At 40.9% G+C, this 17292-nt stretch overlaps 2 protein-coding genes across 2 annotated transcripts; both read right to left on the reverse strand.

Annotated features, from left to right (window-relative positions):
* Positions 1 to 719: 719 nt before the first annotated feature.
* On the reverse strand, positions 720 to 8182 carry lpcat2 (lysophosphatidylcholine acyltransferase 2). The gene is made up of 14 exons (XM_049718363.2): positions 7877 to 8182; positions 7509 to 7651; positions 5652 to 5869; positions 5386 to 5498; positions 5235 to 5295; positions 4827 to 4885; positions 4710 to 4744; positions 4541 to 4595; positions 4275 to 4357; positions 4077 to 4202; positions 3857 to 4010; positions 3471 to 3569; positions 2949 to 3090; positions 720 to 2254 (listed from the first exon to the last, which is right to left on the reverse strand). The coding sequence occupies exons 1-14, from the start codon at positions 7985 to 7987 to the stop codon at positions 2085 to 2087; spliced, it is 1569 nt and encodes a 522-aa protein (XP_049574320.1). The 5' UTR covers positions 7988 to 8182; the 3' UTR covers positions 720 to 2084.
* Positions 8183 to 8890: 708 nt separating this feature from the next.
* mmp2 (matrix metallopeptidase 2) lies at positions 8891 to 17184 on the reverse strand. Its single transcript, XM_049718205.2, has 13 exons — positions 16886 to 17184; positions 16573 to 16799; positions 15854 to 16002; positions 15158 to 15286; positions 14890 to 15063; positions 14482 to 14655; positions 13783 to 13956; positions 13553 to 13708; positions 13348 to 13474; positions 11315 to 11451; positions 10692 to 10851; positions 10513 to 10622; positions 8891 to 9872 (listed from the first exon to the last, which is right to left on the reverse strand). Exons 1-13 carry the CDS (start codon positions 17018 to 17020, stop codon positions 9769 to 9771), a joined length of 1956 nt encoding a protein of 651 aa, XP_049574162.1. The 5' UTR covers positions 17021 to 17184; the 3' UTR covers positions 8891 to 9768.
* Between the last annotated feature and the right edge of the window lie 108 nt (positions 17185 to 17292).

Genomic DNA, 17292 nt, shown 5'->3' on the forward strand with positions numbered 1-17292 from the left:
GACGCTTTGAAAAGGTTAAATCCAATTGAAGGGTGGAATTCACAAGTTTGTTTTAGCGGTGGGGCTTTTAATAAAGCCACCAGCCCCAAAAACATTTATCTCACTGGTGCACGTGCAAAGGACATGCACAGTGAAACGTGGACCCAACGTTATATGTTGAATTATTGGATTTTAAATGGACACTGGATAAAATATTCACAGGGCATTGGTGATGTGAAAATGAAGCTTCAAATTTGCTTTATGAACCAGTTTTTGTATTTTATGACCCTTCTAGATGGCAGTCTTTGTTCATAATTGGGATATAAGGGCACTGACATATCATTTCTTAAATCCATTTATTTAAACCAAAGGGTTCCAACCAACTGGTTCGTGAAGCATATTTGAAGCTTCATTTCAGATGGAGAAGGTATCAGATCAATAGTGATGCTTTTACAATCTGCAACTCATCACATTACAGTGCCGCTGTCTTGGTTGGGTATTTACTCTTGTTTATTTGATGGGAAAGGGAAAACTACATTTTTCAATATTTTTATTGATGGGCATTTATTGTATATCTGTGTAAATTGATGGGAAATAGGAGGAAGGGTGAGGCATCAAAAAGAGGACTGCGTTTATTTTATTATTCTCTTAAATTGTTAGGGAAAAGGAGGAGGCCACAAGAAGGTATTTATTTGCTATAATCTTTATATATTGATGGATAAAAGGAGGAGTCACTCGTGACTCGTTCAATGTTTTTATTTTTAGTACAATCACAATGAAATGTCACAATTGCACATTTTCTTGTGTTCACAATATAAACATTTGTTGTAACATTGAAATGAAGATCATGTCTTTTGGAGTACAGTAATATCATGCTTGAAGAGGGGTATACAAATATAAAGAAAACCAAGCCAGATGACTGCTGCCACCATGTGGTGACTCATTGAATGACAGAGCCCATTAAGTCAATGCGTGCCTCATTATAAAAGTTTTTTTTGTGTGTGCAAAACAATATTAATTAAACATATTCTTGTTTTACTTTCAAAATTTGCAAAGTCGACAAAACAACAGAAAACATAACTGTTTGTTCGTGTGAACGCCCTCCGGAATACACTCCTTGGCTTTTTGCTCACAAATTGCCCTATTTTATTTGCGCTGGAGTTGACTTAGTGCTGTCTCAGCAAGTCGAGCGGGGATGCAAATAAACAGAACATGCAAAGCAAAAGCTCTGGCTAATTATACAGCTGTCTTACAAAGGTCCCTGTCCCTGAGTACACACATACAACATCTGCTAGTTTGGAAATCTAATAAAGCTTCGTGTAGACTAATTACGCTGAAACCCTTTGCCTCGATGTAAAACAAAGGAAGGTGTGGGAGCGGTAAACTCAAAAGAAAGTCACATAAGGTGGAAAGCACACAAGGAATAATGCACAGAGCAAGCCAAAGCACAATAATTAACAGTTAAAAACACCAAACACTGATTTTTTTTTAATTTGTTGTCTTTTGAGGGTGAACACAACAAATGGATTGATTTTATTTGTAATAATTATTTTGAATTTGTTTATCTAATTATTTGCTAAAATTATTCAAATCAAAATGTTGCCTATATTTATTTTGTTTCCTTATTTGAATAAAAGTCGCACTACCGAATTTCATGTTGCTAAGTAAAGGAGGCTTAAAGGCTGGATTTTTTAAAACAAACCTCAGTTTTGCTTAGTTTGGTAGCAAGCTGTGGGAAGAAAAATGGCCAAGATGGCTAAAATACTGGCTTCAAACCAGCATGGCTCACTTCCTGTGTCTTTTCAGGATTTTGTTCTTGAGACATTTTTTTGTCTGTCTACTGATGACTAAACTTCTTGTTTCCGCCATTTTTTGTGCCCAAAGACATTCAAGGACAAAACAAAGCAAGTACAAGAAAAGGGGGAGTGTTGTGACGAAACACATTTTTGACTGGTGCTCCAAAACGCATGAAATTAGTGTCTGCCCTCTAAGGCACTACTAAGACTGGAATGAAAAGCGTTTTAAAAATGTCCATTAAAAAAAAAGCAAGCGACATGACCTGCGACGTGGTTCTTGCGACGAAAAGGAGCGGACCACAAATTGGGTTAGTCGTCCTTCTTGTCCGAGATGCTGTCTTCCTGATTCTCGCCCGCACCGCTCAGCTCCAGCTCGCCAGGCGTGGCCTCCTGGATTGCCTGATACCTCTGAAGCTCCAGATAGGTGGTGAAGAGCTTGGCGTACTCCGGGTGGATTGTGGCAAAGCTTTGAAATTCACCTGAGGGATCCCCAAAAAATATTTTCTAATTTATTTGCGGACCTGTCACGAAATGCCAAATGGAAGAACTATTTTCAGAGTTTGAGTCAAGACTGGAAAATTTGATTTTTGGTGGACATTGCTGCCATCTGGAGGACACATTTTCACACACATTTGCACCTAAAGACAATTAATGTTTTTTTTAAATACATAAATCAACCCCACATGGTCATGGGTTCTGCATTTAGTATTGTTTGAATGTCATCTGGTGACATCTTGGTGTCAGGAATCTACATTGGAGTGAGTTGATTTATTCTTCAAAACACAAGTAGATCTTTCACACCATCTTGTAGACAAAAACTTTTTGTGGGGTGTAATTCAATTGGGTTATTTTGCGGCAGCGCTCACTTTCTATCCAGCGTAAAACTGCAATGATTCACTATATTGCAAAATTTTACTAAACACATTTAGTTTTTAAAACAACCACCCAACTTTGTCTCGCTAGAAATAAGAAACGCCAAAGATGGGCTAAGAAATAGCATCTATGTAGCGGCGTTATGCTTTAAGTGACAGAAAATCGCACATAAACGGTGCAGCAACACATATAGACAGATAATATATCACAATATAAAAATATCCACCTATTGCAATGAATTAAACTAATATCCCAATGCACCAGTGTAAATTCCAGAAGTGATAAACGTTGCGTACTCACTGAATGTGATAAACCCCGAGGAGTCGGCGTCAATTTCCTTGAAAAGTTTGACCATGTTGAGATCAGACACGCCCAAAGCGGAGCGCAGCAGCGCTGTGAACTCCTCCCGGGTGATTCTCTCATCCTCGTCAGTGTCAAACAGCTAAAACAAGACGAAATATTTGAATGATACGCCTGTGCAGGTAAACATACCACAAAGTTTCTCCTGTGCAAGTTCATCTTGAAAGTGAAACTTTGTAATAGCATTCTATTGTTTTTTTGCAGTCCTTTTCCGAAACCACATTTGTTGTCCTGGTCAGGGGAAAATTGACTCCGAGACTGACTCCCAAGACTCCCAAGGCGCTCGGCAGCAGACACAGATTATTACCGTGACATGATCCAAATGTCTTTGAATGCGGCTGTCTGCTTCCATTTCACAGCAGAGCCACACGCTCGGCTTTCAGTCGTCTCAGTTCATCTACGCTCCTCTAACATCAGTGGAATAACGTTCAGTCGTCATTTTAGATCGCAAAATGAACATACCCGGAAAGCCATACGCAGCACTTCATCAGTGTTAGCAGGTCGACACAAGATGGTCACGCCGATGACATATTCTCTGAAATCTACGGTGCCATCGCCATTCTGTGAAAGAACCATACACATGAAAGTAGAGACAGTAAATCATTTTAAGATCATTTATATTATCTGGTCTGGCCAAAGCATATTTCAGGGAGGCAGTGCCCCTGTGGCCCCCCCTTCTAGCTCTGCCACTGCTGCATACCAATAGATTGACTTGTCCACCTAGCTAGTGTGAAATTAAACACCAAAAATTTGACCTGCCTATTTGAGTATTATGACAAAAGGTGAAAATTGTGCCATATGTCTTGTGAATAATTCAAAATTTATTACAAAGATATAAATTGTTATACCCGGTCAAAGAGCGCAAAGAGTTCCTCCAGGGCAGGGTTGATAGGGAGCTTTAGAAAGCTGGCAAACTCCTTGATAGTGATGCGTCCGCCTTTACAGGAAGTGGCCATGGCAGCAAAACTGTCCAATTCTTTCCTCACGTTGTCCCATTTGATACTACAAAAAAAAAAGGCAGCAGGTTCATGATGTGTCAGTTCAAAGCCAAGCTCCTAATCGTCCTACTTGAGTTTTCGACTGATTTTGGTGAATTCAACCAGGCCGGCCTCCATTGGTAGCGTCAACTCGCCGGCTGAGATCATCAAACGACAGTCCTCGTAGGTGTGGTCCGTCACGGGAACGCCCAAAGCCCTGCAGGCGTCGTTTAGCACGATACGTACAAAAAATCCCAGTTGGACTCATTGCATGTGTTTCTTTACCCACTTGGCCATGATGTCTCTGACTTTGCTGGCGAGCAAAGCAGGGCTTTTTTTCTCCTCTTCCGTGGGGATGTGAGGAGGCAGAAACTAAAAAAAAACACAAGATGATAAAGGTCACATGATCTAAACATTCCGCAGCCATTTTGACAATAGTCATCCACATATTTATTACAGAAATATAATTGTGCATGAAAAGCCACCATGCAACAGTTTTTTCTGTTTGTTCAACATACTTTTTGTCTATCGTCTTTACGTTGAAGGCTAATTTACCTCGATCTCCACCGTGGTGTACAGCTGACACAGCGTTAGAAGTAGCAATGTCCTCCTGCACATGATTTAATCAGTAGGTGTCATGAAATGTATCAAATCAAGAAATTATTTTATGTGCATGGTTGTTATTTGATAAGGAAAGATGATTTGGTGTAATGAGAACACTTACGAACTGAAACCCTGCCAAGTCCATGTTACGGTGTCCTGGAAAAGCACACGTATGTTCAGTTGACACACGGTTAGGGATGCACACCATATGTCGTCCTAAATTGCAATTGCAACTTACTATTTTATTCGGATATCTCAGGATGATCGGCTGCACGGGTACACCTGGAATAAAGGCACCTATAGGAAAGAATGCAAGAAAAGAAAAAAAGTCAAGATTTCTGGAGAATTTTTTTCATAGATTTTAAATTGACAAAAAAATGTTCCCTGCATACTCATAATTCACAATTTCACAATTTTGAGGCATCTTGGTGCCATGGAACTATGTTGAAGTGATCTGATTAGGTATAAGTAGTGCTTTGCTGCCATCTATATTAAATAGCTTTTCAGGAGGTGTCAGTAAGTTTGGATATTCGCATTACTTTATTTATATACATCTTGGGGTCTAAGCCAAGATGCATCAGAGGTTACAGCTCACCAGTAAACTTAGTACAAACAGGAAAAAGGAGGGATGATTTGAATACTTTACCTAGTTTAAATGTGATGAGACACGAACGATTTGTACACGTCCCCTCAGGAAATATCAAAACCTGGGGAACAAATCAGTAAATCAAAAAACATATTCAACCAGCTTCTATGTCAAACTCTTAAATTGGTGTATTTTTTTTTTTTTTTTATACCTGCGGCCAGAGACCTCCTGACTTGGCTCTGCCAACAATCTCTTGGATGGTGTTCTTCCTTGAGTCTGGGTCTTTTCTGGACACCAGTACTGGCTGGAGGCAGCGTACGAACCCTGCGAGAAAAGATAAAAGAAAACAAAAGAGGTGTCATGGCTGCTCCACCAACATCTTATATCCCAAATATAATATAATATAATATAATATAATATAATATAATATAATATAATATAATATAATATAAAAACAAACAAAAAAAAGTGTCTCACTGCCAAATATGGGCGTGGCCAGGTTCTCCACACGGGACACAGTGGAAGGCAGGCCTGCCACGATGCACACTATGCCATCGAAGAAAGTGGAGTGGGGGGCCACGGCCAGAATGGGGGCCTCGGCGCTGCCCACCTGTTTGCCCTTCACGACCACCCGGAAGCCCATGCAAAAATAGTAGGCTCTCCCCAGGGCGGCCATGACGCTCTGACACATCAGCCTGCGGATGGCACGAATTTTTCTTTAGCATCCAAAGAGTGAAGTCCACAAGGGTCTTTTTTTTTTTTTAAATCATTTCCAATGTCTTTGCAATGAGGATTGCAAAACATTGTACAATTTAAGCCTGCAACCACTTTTGACATCCGCCCTTCACTTCCTCATTGCTTAAGTGAACTGCTTCGACCGTTCACATTCTGTTTGACTAAGGCAATCAGATAATGGAGGAATTAAAAATAAACAGTGCAAGAACCCAAACGGTTTATGGTCCCGTGTTCTAGGAAGTCAGCTAAAGTAACACTGCTGGTGCAGATATGATCTCCTCCCCCCCCCCCCCCCCCCCCCCCCCCCCCAAAAAAGAAAACCACTTAATACAAACAATGTCAATATCTATTTGTTTTGATGATACGCTGCTTTGCCTGGCGGGCATTTTTGGTTTGGAAGGCAAATCCGAGAACAAGCTCATAAAATTGAGTACATCCTCTAATGATTAACAGCACAGATTTTTTTTTCGCTACCAAAGTTTTAAATGACCATTTGAGACTACAAAATGACTTTTTAAAAATATTACAAAAGGATTATTTCAACAACTGGAATGTAATGTAATGCGAGACAGGAAGAGTTCATCACTCTTTTGATCACTTGTGTTGTCACTGATGGTGTAATGTTTCATGCATCCAGTTCCTAATCAGTGAAGGTGTGAAAATAAGAGCGAAAGGCTCTCTGTGACTCTACAATACCGGTAAATACGATCAGCCCGAGGGGTGTGTCTGCTTTTTCTGAGTCAGCTGTGATACGCCTCAAGTTCTCATAACCCTGAACAGGATGAGCGGTATAGAAAATGCATTTGCGTTGATATTGTTATTGTGCAGGACAGCGGTTTAAATGGGTTGCTATCATACTGAATGATGTTTGCCGAATGCCGTAATCCTAATTTCCGTCTATAAACGTACAGTAAGACCCTGTGTATCATCGAGGATACGTTCCAGACCTACTCTGAATAATGTGAAAAGTAATAATATAGAGACCATACATCGTTCAGTATTGGTGGTGCCTTCATTGGGTTTTAGGTTATCCATGTCATGGTCACAGATGCTAGCTTTGTGCTGATAGCTACTGTTGGGAATATAAAGCTTCAAATTTGCTTCATGAACCAGTTGTTGTATTTTGGGACTCTTCTACATGGCACATTGGGCTGAAAGTACACTGACCTGCCATTTCTTAAATCGCTCAATTTAAACCAGCTGTGTCATGTAGTTTGAAGTTTATTTTTGAACATAAGATCGACCTAACACAAAATCATTTTTTCACATTTTCACATAATTTCATGTTATGCCAATAAGGCACATAAATCAACATGTTCAAAAAAGAAGGAAGAAGCTATTGCTTGTTTTTTCCTACCCCTTTTATACATCATAATTCTTAACATGGTTGCTAATTAGTTTTTTTCGAAGTACATGTAGAGGAGTCACAAAAATACAACTGGTTCATGAAGCAAATTTGAAGCTTCATTTTCATACCACTAATGATAACATCCACATGGTACTTTTCCTTTTTGGCCCGAATGAGTACATTAAGTTGCAAACTTGGTCAACAAATATGCAAGTATCTGCTTTCTTTCCCTCAACCATTAACCAGGTTACCTTCTCCATCCTGTCATTGGTGCTACTGCTCCCTTCAGAGGATGCTTGAAGGTGATGATGACAGCCACTGGCCAGGTCACCATGAGGACCAATGAGATGAAGATGGCTCGGAGAGGAACCAGGATGATTCCCTGGAGGACACACTGCACAAACACAGTAATAGTTGTGTCAGGAAAGACACATTCCATCTTTACATTCCATGCGTCAAATCCAGATCAATAAGCAGCACATAAAGGCTCTTATTGTTCTGGCTGTGCACACTGCAAAGCAGATTACAGAGGCCGGAGGGGACATGCAATCAATCCTACGCATGTGGCCACGCTTTTAATTCTACTTTGCATTGATATTAATGCACCATTGTCACTCACTTTGATTATGGTGGCCTTGGACAGTTTGGTGTCCTGCACAAAAGGGTTGATGACAGCAGGCAGGAGCAGTGATTGCTGCCTCGGCAGGGCGAAGACGCGTTCAGACGGCATCGCGAGGCAGGAAAAAGATGCACGGTGCAGTTACAGGAGCAGCTTCATGTTATCATTTCACTTCCGCGTCGGAGGGCCTCATCTACCGCTTTCTCTTTTGCTTCTCCTTTTTCCTATTGCACACGGAAAACCTCAGCGTTCATGCTAGCAATACAGACAGCCGAAGCCATCCCGGAAGTGACCCAACTCAAGCTCCGCCTCCCCTTCTTTACCGATTTGACAGATTGTTAAACAAAGAATAAAAAAAATAATTCTTCAATAATTTTTAATAACTAGTTGTAACATTTTCCGTTATAAAAAAACGTAAAAATAAATAATCAAATAGGGTGAAAGACGTTTCATGAAAAATTATTCATCAATGTTACCCTGGCCTATGCTACATTTAGGGTTAGGGTTAGGGTTAGGGTTAGGGTTAGGGTTAGGGTTAGGGTTAGGGTTAGCGTTAGGGTTCCCTCTGCTTTGGAAATGCACTCATACCCGTAAACCGTGGGAGTACATTTGCAGATTTATTGTGAATAATGTCTCATGTAACTTCGAGTATACTTTGCAGAATGTACGTTTTGGCTTTTTAAAGTGTGACATTTCACGTGAAAAACAATACCATTGCTCATCTCATTATAATTCTAACAAAGTCTCATATTCACAAATGTAAACTCGCAAAGGTTAAACATTTTTTTTTTTTGTGCGAATATGAGTTAAAGAAACGATTAGTGTAAATAAAAAAATATCACGTTTATTGTACTGTACTAAAATTTCCACAAGGTGGGGCAGTTTTCTGTATTTAAAAAAAAAGTATTAAACAGCATGGATGGTTATGGTCAAAGGTTTTGGGACAGATTTTCAGTTTCTGCCATCTTCGGTTTGGTTTACTCTATATATATAAATCACATCCGTCTCACATCATTACTTTATAATGACCATCTTTATTAATGACAGTAAAAAAGTGCACAAGCATGGCAACCAAGACAAAAAAAAAAAAACTACCACTGTATCAACAAGTTGAGTGTAAAACAAATAAATTTTTTTGCAATACTACAGCGGTACTTTTGTCATGATTTTATCATGCATCAAACAAGACCTAAAGGGCCAACCTGTGCCTTCAGTCCCTCCGTACCAAACTAAAACCTCAAAGCTTCTACAAAGTGCTAAACAAGAGGAAATTAATGGCTGTCTAAACATATTCCTGGAAACTCCCCTACTTCAGACATTACACAGAATATAAAAATGCATGTATCTACAAATGAGTGTCAAATTAAAAGATCACAACATATCCTTCAGTTTGACACTCCATTGCGTGCATTTCCTTAAGAAAGTTTCTAAAGCACCATATTCGGTCACAGAGATTGTGCAAAAGTCATTTTTTTTCAAATGTAGTGCACAACCACGAGCAAATCAACTATAGTCAAATACATTTCTTATAAAAACTACTTTAAACACTTTATCTCAGCCAAAAGTGGAATCCTCATACCGTTTACAACAAGCTCATCACGGTAAAAAAAAAAAAAAAAAAAAAGTTTTCATTTTAGTGTGGACATACCTGATGTCGCTGTTAAAAAACTGGATTAAAACCAAAGAACTATACAAAAGAAAGAGTACAAGACGTAGTAAATGTGCATGGGCTTGACAAATGAAACGTAACACATTAAAACCTAACTGTGTTTCGCTGTATAGAAAGTCCAATGGAGGCTTGCGAGGCAGGATTAAAACGTAGCGTGCACCGCAGCGACCTCGGGTCGAGTATGATAAAGTGTTTGGCATTGTCCTCATCACAGGTGATGTGCTCAACAGCCGAGCCAGTCCTTTGTGACTTCGCCCAACTTGACGATCTTCAAGCTGCTGTCCTCCAGTTTGAAATAGTGGTTGCCTTTGAAGAAGTAGCTGTAATCTAGAAAAGATGAGCAAAGAGCACAAAATACTGAAAAAATGTACACACTCCATAAAGAGACTTGCTTATATTGCTTATATTAATTTTAAATATGAAATACAATTTAGAGCAACAGCGCCTTTGGATGGATCTGTTTTGACATTGGCCCACTTTACTTGATGCATAGTGGCCACACTTGTTAAGGCTTCTCCAAATGTTGCAGACAGGGGCTCGTCTGTCCTGCTGCACAGACTCACTTTTATAAAGATTAGTAAAGCCGCAATGGAAAAAAACCTTGGTCACGTGTCGCTGGCAAAACATTCCCATTCAGAAGGGAGGCCCATGGTGGTTTTCACCGATGTCCATTCCTGAAACTTACCCTGCCTGTATTGCTTTTATCCTGTCCTGTTAACATTACATATAGTTTAGTTGACTTATACATTGTCTACTGCTTTAAGTACTGAATTGGTCGTGTAGTCATAACTGGGTCATCATTGCATCCAGAATGGATTTGCAGACACCTTATGTCACCTGAAGGTCACAATGTATTTGGTAGAAGTAGGAATATCCCCCAATTATTTTTTTTAGGTAACTTCACTATTATCTAATGACACTTAACTACACGTAAAGTAAACATCAGGGGGACAAAATCATCAATTACCAATTCCGCTGAGACTGAAGGCAGCATCAACGCCATCTGGGATGCCATTCCAAGCTTCAGCAATAAGTTTGGGGAAACCGCTGTCCATCGTCTTTGTTTTTTCATCATATCTGCAAGTCACGTTGATTTAGTAAAAACGATTAAAAAATCGAGGTCACGACAAATAAATTGTTCCTCACCTCCAGAATTGCTCCCCAGCAAAGAGGTAAGTCTTCTTGTTCTTCGTAAAGCTGAAAGCGGCATCAATCTGTTCCAGGTCGGCTGGCAGGCCGAGACTGTCGAGTCTCTTGGGGTAGCCTCTCTCCAATTCGTGCTCCTTGTACACCCACAATTGATTGCCTGGATGACAAAAGCACAATGATAGCTAAAAATAACCAACTATGAAGCCCGGATGACAACGCAAGATGAGTGTAGCTTCTCCAATGAGGAGATTTAACCATCCCAAAATAATAACAATCTATGTTGTTGAACAAGGAAATTGTGTCAAATGCCCTAATTAACATAAAATGCACAATATTACTTGAATGGTACCTAAAGCCAGACCAGGCATGTTTTTACAGCAGACACATATTATGTAAAGCTCAGCCTAGTCCAAGGACATTATTATTTTATTTAGTTTAGTCAAGCCCAAAGAATGTTTGAAGAACCACTAATAATTGGCACATGGGATATCCCCACCAACAATTCCAGAAAATGGAAATGGCTGACGATTTAAAAGCAAAGTCATCCAAGTGGTTAAGGAGTATTTGTTTGGAATGAAAAAAAGAAAAATTCCAACAATCAGCATGTTTATTCATCAAACCTGAAAAGAAGACTGTTTTCTCCTCCACTGGGTTTTCATAGACGGCGTCTATCTTGCTGGGCAAGTCAGGCCAGGAGGTGGCCACCAGCATGGGTCCTTTGGGCTTGTTTCTGAAGCTTACTGACCTGAACAGGAACCTGGCACAAAGACAAGAGGTAAAAAGAGGGCGGGAGGTGAGGGTGGGCTAAGAGTACAGAGTTGAAAAAGGGGGTGGGCGGCTTGTTCGACTTGTGGTCGCATCAGCCCACAAAGGCGTGATTCACGAGCATCTGGTTCCCGTTAAGACCCGAGGCTGCGCCAGTGGAACAAGACCCTTCTTGCCCGGATTCGCAATACAGCTACGCAACAACAACAACGGCCGCTTCCCAAACGCTTTTCCACTGACCCAGTTTTCAAAAGGAAAATAGAATGCCAGGGAGGAAGAATTGCCAAATCAAAATGAGAAATACAGCCATCAATGCTGATCTAACTTTGTTCTTAATGAATCTGTCTGCAAGTTCCTAAAGTTTTTAGTGTGACAGTAATACTCTGACTTTCCAGAACTTAGTGAAAAACACAACATACAATCCATCTATTATTTTAAATAACCTTAGAACTGTGCATGAAAAAAAGTATAAATGATACCAATAAAAGCGAGGAATGAGCATAAAACTAGAGAATGTGTAAACACGGGGTTGAGTGGCCAGCAAAAAAATATTTTACTGCACTTTGAAGAATAAACATGTTCAAACTGCAATAGATAAGATCTTTATATGTCTAACGGTTGCTTAGTATGAGAGAAAAATGCACAAACAGGATACGTACACTCAAGAAATAAATATGGTGAGGCTATCAGACTGTTAAACCTTAAAAATCTGCTTGGACGTTTCAGCATTATGAGTCACGGGGAATCAGGTTTCAGCACAGCTTGATTTCCAAACAATGAGCCAACGATTTTGAGGCCTACAAAGAATTTGATCCTCTGTAAATGTAGTGAAATAAAAGCAAATTTTCCGAGTTGGATTCTGGTTTGATTCAAACTCAAGCTTGTCCAGGAGAAAAACTTCATTCCTTGGTCAGGCTGTCTTATTTCCTCCAGAGAGTAGTAGGTATCAAAGTAACTAAATATCAAAGCTTGTATTTACTTTGGCATCCCCAAAAGAATTCTTCGTCAGCCAAATGCTCAACCGCTAGCACGATTTTCAAGAAGACTGATGCATAAACAGCATGAGTAATTGCTTACACAGCGGTTCGTGCGTAGCAATGTACACAGCTATTTGTATTGTAAGCTGTTTTTAGTTTGAACGCGTAACATAAAAAACGTCAGCTTCAAGTGGTTGGACTTACCATTTCCCGTAAACAAATAGTGTTAACATTAGATCTTCATAAAATTTTAAAGTAGCAATTTTAAAAAATCATAATAGACAACAATAAAAACTCGCTCAAATCTACATATTCACAATGTTAGGCTATTAGATGGAGCAGAATGAGAAGGTGCAGTGTTTGTAGCAACTAGTGATGGCAAATGAAGCTTCAAGATGCTTCATGAACCATCCATCCATCCATCCATTTTCTGAACCGCTTAGTCCCCACGGGGGTCGCGGGCGTGCTGGAGCCTATCCCAGCCGTCATCGGGCAGTAGGCGGGGGACACCCTGAACTGGTTGCCAGCCAATCGCAGGGCACACAGAGACAGACAACCAATCGCACTCACACTCACACCTAGGGACAATTTGGAGTCTTCAATCGGCCTACCAAGCATGTTTTTGGAATGTGGGAGGAAACCGGAGTGCCCGGAGAAAACCCACGCGGGCCCGGGGAGAACATGCAAACTCCACACAGGGAGGGCCGGAGGTGGAATCGAACCCGCACCCTCCTAGCTGTGAGGCGGACGTGCTACCCAGTGCGCCACCGAGCCGCGCTTCATGAACCACTTGTTGTAATTTAACACTACTGGTTCATGAAGCATCTTGAAGCTTCATTTTCCCATCACCAAATCTGGTTACATGGATCCAAGTTGGTCCAAAATAATGTTCCATATTTCATTTCGTTTACCTGTCTTTAAAGAAGAAAGTCTCTCCTCTAATTTGGGCAACAGCATCAAAAGTAATGGGCTCCTTACAGATGTCCATGGGGGTAACGGGTTCCTGGGTTGGTGGTAGAGGCTTGTCAGTAGGAATGCCTGGAAATAGAACAGACCTTTGTCATTCCTTAGGCTATTTTAAAATCAATTTATGATTTTGTGGCATTTGGTTCCCACCATATAGCTCCTGGATGCCCTTGATATCATCGCTAGAGAGTCTGAAGTCTTTTGTGTAGGTGTAAATGGGGGCCATCAGTGCATTAGTGTCATCAGAGTGCTCCAAACCAAGGGCATGGCCAAATTCATGAGCAGCCACCAGGAATAAACTGTAACCTGAAAACAATTTGTGTGATCAAATATGTAATATATAATATTGAGTGATAGGATATGCATTGGTTGGTTACTACCTTCGGCTGGACAGAAACCCCACTTGCGGTCATCATCGTAACTCTTGGTCGTACCGCACCACTTCTTGCCATCACTGCGCCCGGACGTGGTGCAGGAGTCATAGGTGTCTCCCAGGAAGGTGAAGGGGAAGACACAGGGGGCCCCTTCACTGTTGCCTCCCACGGTTGACATGGCTGCGATTTGATGAGAACCACAAACTTGTGCGTTATGACACTATGGAGAACATGACATGGTGTACATATGAAGCAGGAGAACATGTAAACAAAACACAGGAAGGTCTAGAGTTGGGATTCAAACCTGGAACTACAAAACCATGAGGCAGACTAACCACAGCTAAAAACAGATATACATAACATAACATAACATAACATAACATAACATAACATAACATAACATAACATAACATAACATAACATAACAAATACTTTAGTGGAGAACTTTCACATAGCTGAAACAAGCTTGGAAACTAGAAGCCTCTCACTTCAAGTACTAACCACACAGAATCCCAGTGGTCATTCTTCTCTATCATAAAATAGAGCACATCAAAATACTTTCACATGGTTTTGGTAGACCATGAACAACACCGGAAACCCTCAAATGAATCTTCCCTGGAGAGGAGAGCACCCATCAGGGCGATCAACGCTTCACAGTCCTGGAAACAAAACCGATAAAATCCAAAAGAAGAATGCACCACCGACCGGTTTCGGGGCAGAAGCCGTAGGTTTTGTCCTGGTCGTAGTTCTCGGTTGTGGCACACCAGCGATAGCCGTCATCTCTTCCTGTGGTGGTGCAGCTGTCATACTTGTCGCCCTGGAAGGTGAAGGGAAATTTACACGCAGCGCCTTCGGCATTTCCACCCAGGGTGAAGAGCACTGCAATGTCAAGGTTGAGACAAACAAAGCGTTAAACCGGGTACGGTATATTTCGACAATCAGGCACAATTACATGTTTGACAATTTCCTAAAGTGGGGCAAACATTTTGGAAAGAAAATGATTCCCCTACAAAACCACATAAAAAAGTTCTTTCCTGGCAAAGTCTCACATCTCCTTTCTTTCAGTACAAAAGAACAGATGTCATTCATTAGGTCTTTCGGGCCATGACTTACATTCGTGAGGACAGAAGCCATATTTGCCATCGTCGTCAAAGTTGTAAGTGGTAGAGCACCACAAGAATCCGTCGTCACGGCCTTGAGATGTGCAGCTGGTGTACTCGGTCCCCTGGAACAGGAAGGGGAATTTGCAGAACTCTCCGTCCGCATTCCCGAACTTCACTTTTACCACTGTTTTGAAAAAGAATCAAAAGGATTCAACTGCCTGAAACTCATTCGGGTCACCTGTCGCAAAACAAAATGCAGAACTTTGGCAAAGTTCTACCTTGGCCATCTCCGAGCGTCCACTGCTCGTCGTCGTCAAAGTGGGAGTCGCCGCCTATTCCTGGGCCGGGTGCGAAGGCGTGCGCCAAGAGGCCGTCTTTGCCATCAAATGGGTAACCATCGCCATGCTCTGTAGACAACACAGTATGGATTTCATAAGCATCTACAGCAGGGGTGTCAAACTCTGGCTTGTGGGCCAAATCTGGCCCACAGTGTAATTATATTTGGCCCATGAAGACAAATTGTGCATGGACTGTGTCAATACAAAAAATTGCAAATTGTCTTGACTTTTAAGATGTTACTCACAATTTTTACTACCAGTCATCTTTTTAAACATTTTAACAGATTTTACTAGTCAGTTTGTTGTGTAGCCTATACTGTATATAATATGACAATCATACATTTATTTGGGTTGACAGTCAAAATGGCCTGAAGAAGGAAACTACGACTATGATGCGGCCCACGACAAAAATAAGTTCGACAGGTAAAAAAAATGAGTTTTCCCTTTGGGGTTATGAACAGGGGATTTTGAGAATATTTATCAACTGAAGGCATGTGAAGCTCTTCGAGAAGTTTCTGTGATTAAGGGGGACTGAAATAAACTTGACTATTAAGATTGAAGTCATGTTCAAATTCTGCTTTTGTGGTAACTGTGACGATGATCCAGCAAAACACAGGACTGCGTTTATTGACATACCATTGCGGCCAAAATTGATCATAATGTCAGCCTCTCCGTCCATGAGGCGACTGAATGACAGCGGTGTAACATCACTCCACACTTTGAAGGCTCTGAAGAAAGCATCATTGATGACTTCCTCGTCTAGATCCGGAGTGTAGCCAAGGATTCTGTGGAGTTTAAAATAAAATGGTGACAAGAAGAAGCAACCACTATCTCAAAGCAACAGAGATTGCAGAGGAATTTGGCTGGAGGGGGGAGTGTGTGTGTGTGTGGGGGGGGGGGGGGGGGCATGAATCATGTGGTAAAAAAAAATGCTGATTTATTTATTTGGAAGATAAAACCGCTCATCTGGAGAAACCAAATATTTTTGTAAACCTCGAAACACAACACCTGCATCAGTACTGCATAAGAATGACGGTTTTAAAAAGAAAAAACAGTTTCACGGCCCAGTGGATGGTGGTGAGGGGGCTGTTTGGGAATGTTGAGGGAGGGGCTGTTAAAGTGGGTTAGGAGGGGGGTTAATACAGACAAAATTTTCTTTTCCAAGCCTATCTTATCCTCCCCAACATGGTGGATGAATAAATACCACCACACAATAAATTCTACATTATTTACATGTTAGCATAACAATATTTTTTAATTTTAACAACCCTCAACATATTATAAATAATCCAATTAGTTTCTTTTTTAATTTCAACAATTAAAGGAGTTAAATGAAGAAAAGTTCATGCTCTGACCTATATGTGATGTCTTTCTTCTGCCACAGTGGTTTTCTGTGGAAGAAGTTATAGTTGGCCACATCTGGCACACCGCAGCGGGGCTTCTTCATGATCTCAACAGTCTTGGCGTCAATCTCGCCAGTCTCTTGCAAGGAGAAGAACTTTTGCATTTTTTTCAAGGTGTCCTTAAGCACCATCAGGTTGCATCGGTCTTCCGGGCACCCATAGAATGTGTTCAGGTAGCGCTATAATAGAGAGGAAGTTTTTTGGGAAAATTATTACAAAGTTGCACAAAAAGAGATTGCAAAAGAAAAGTAAAAAAAAAACTTACCAGAGCAACTTCTTTGTCTGTTATGGGAGTGTCATCTCCAGGAAATTTGATGATAGGAGAAGGGGCAGCAGATGTTGATTTAAAGTGGATGAAATGGAGCAAAAACACACTCACAAAAACTGACACTAAACCCATTTTGAAAGCCTTTTGAGTGTCCTGAAAAGTTGCTCAAAGTTTCTCGAAGGTCCTCCTGTGTGTGCAGCTTCTGCTCTTCTGCAGTTTTTTTCTTTCTTTCTTTTTCCTTTCACCTCAAGCGCTTTCTCATTTTTTTGCTTACACAGGCACTTTTTTTTTCTTCCTTCTTTGTGCGCAGCCTTGGAGCCGTGACGAAAGCAGAGCTGAAAGTGGGAGGCATGATGATCTAAGGGGTGGATAAAGTATGTCTGGAAGGGCCACATACGGACCTT

Source organism: Syngnathus scovelli, chromosome 4, assembly GCF_024217435.2.
Source record: "Syngnathus scovelli strain Florida chromosome 4, RoL_Ssco_1.2, whole genome shotgun sequence".
Classification (NCBI taxonomy): Eukaryota; Metazoa; Chordata; class Actinopteri; order Syngnathiformes; family Syngnathidae; genus Syngnathus; species Syngnathus scovelli.

Bases quoted from the DNA above. Each gene is read 5' to 3' on its own strand.
- mmp2 (XM_049718205.2), bottom strand. From the start codon at position 17,020: ATGGGTTTAGTGTCAGTTTTTGTGAGTGTGTTTTTGCTCCATTTCATC. The intron at 16,003-16,572 runs GTCAGAGCATGA...TAAACTCCACAG, and splicing joins AAGAAAGACATCACATATAG to AATCCTTGGCTACACTCCGG. The intron at 13,475-13,552 runs GTGGGAACCAAA...TTCTATTTCCAG, and splicing joins GGGCATCCAGGAGCTATATG to GCATTCCTACTGACAAGCCT.
- lpcat2 (XM_049718363.2), bottom strand. From the start codon at position 7,987: ATGCCGTCTGAACGCGTCTTCGCCCTGCCGAGGCAGCAATCACTGCTC. The intron at 5,499-5,651 runs GTGAGACACTTT...CTTTTCTCGCAG, and splicing joins GGCCACGCCCATATTTGGCA to GGTTCGTACGCTGCCTCCAG. The intron at 4,596-4,709 runs GTAAGTGTTCTC...AATCATGTGCAG, and splicing joins ACTTGGCAGGGTTTCAGTTC to GAGGACATTGCTACTTCTAA.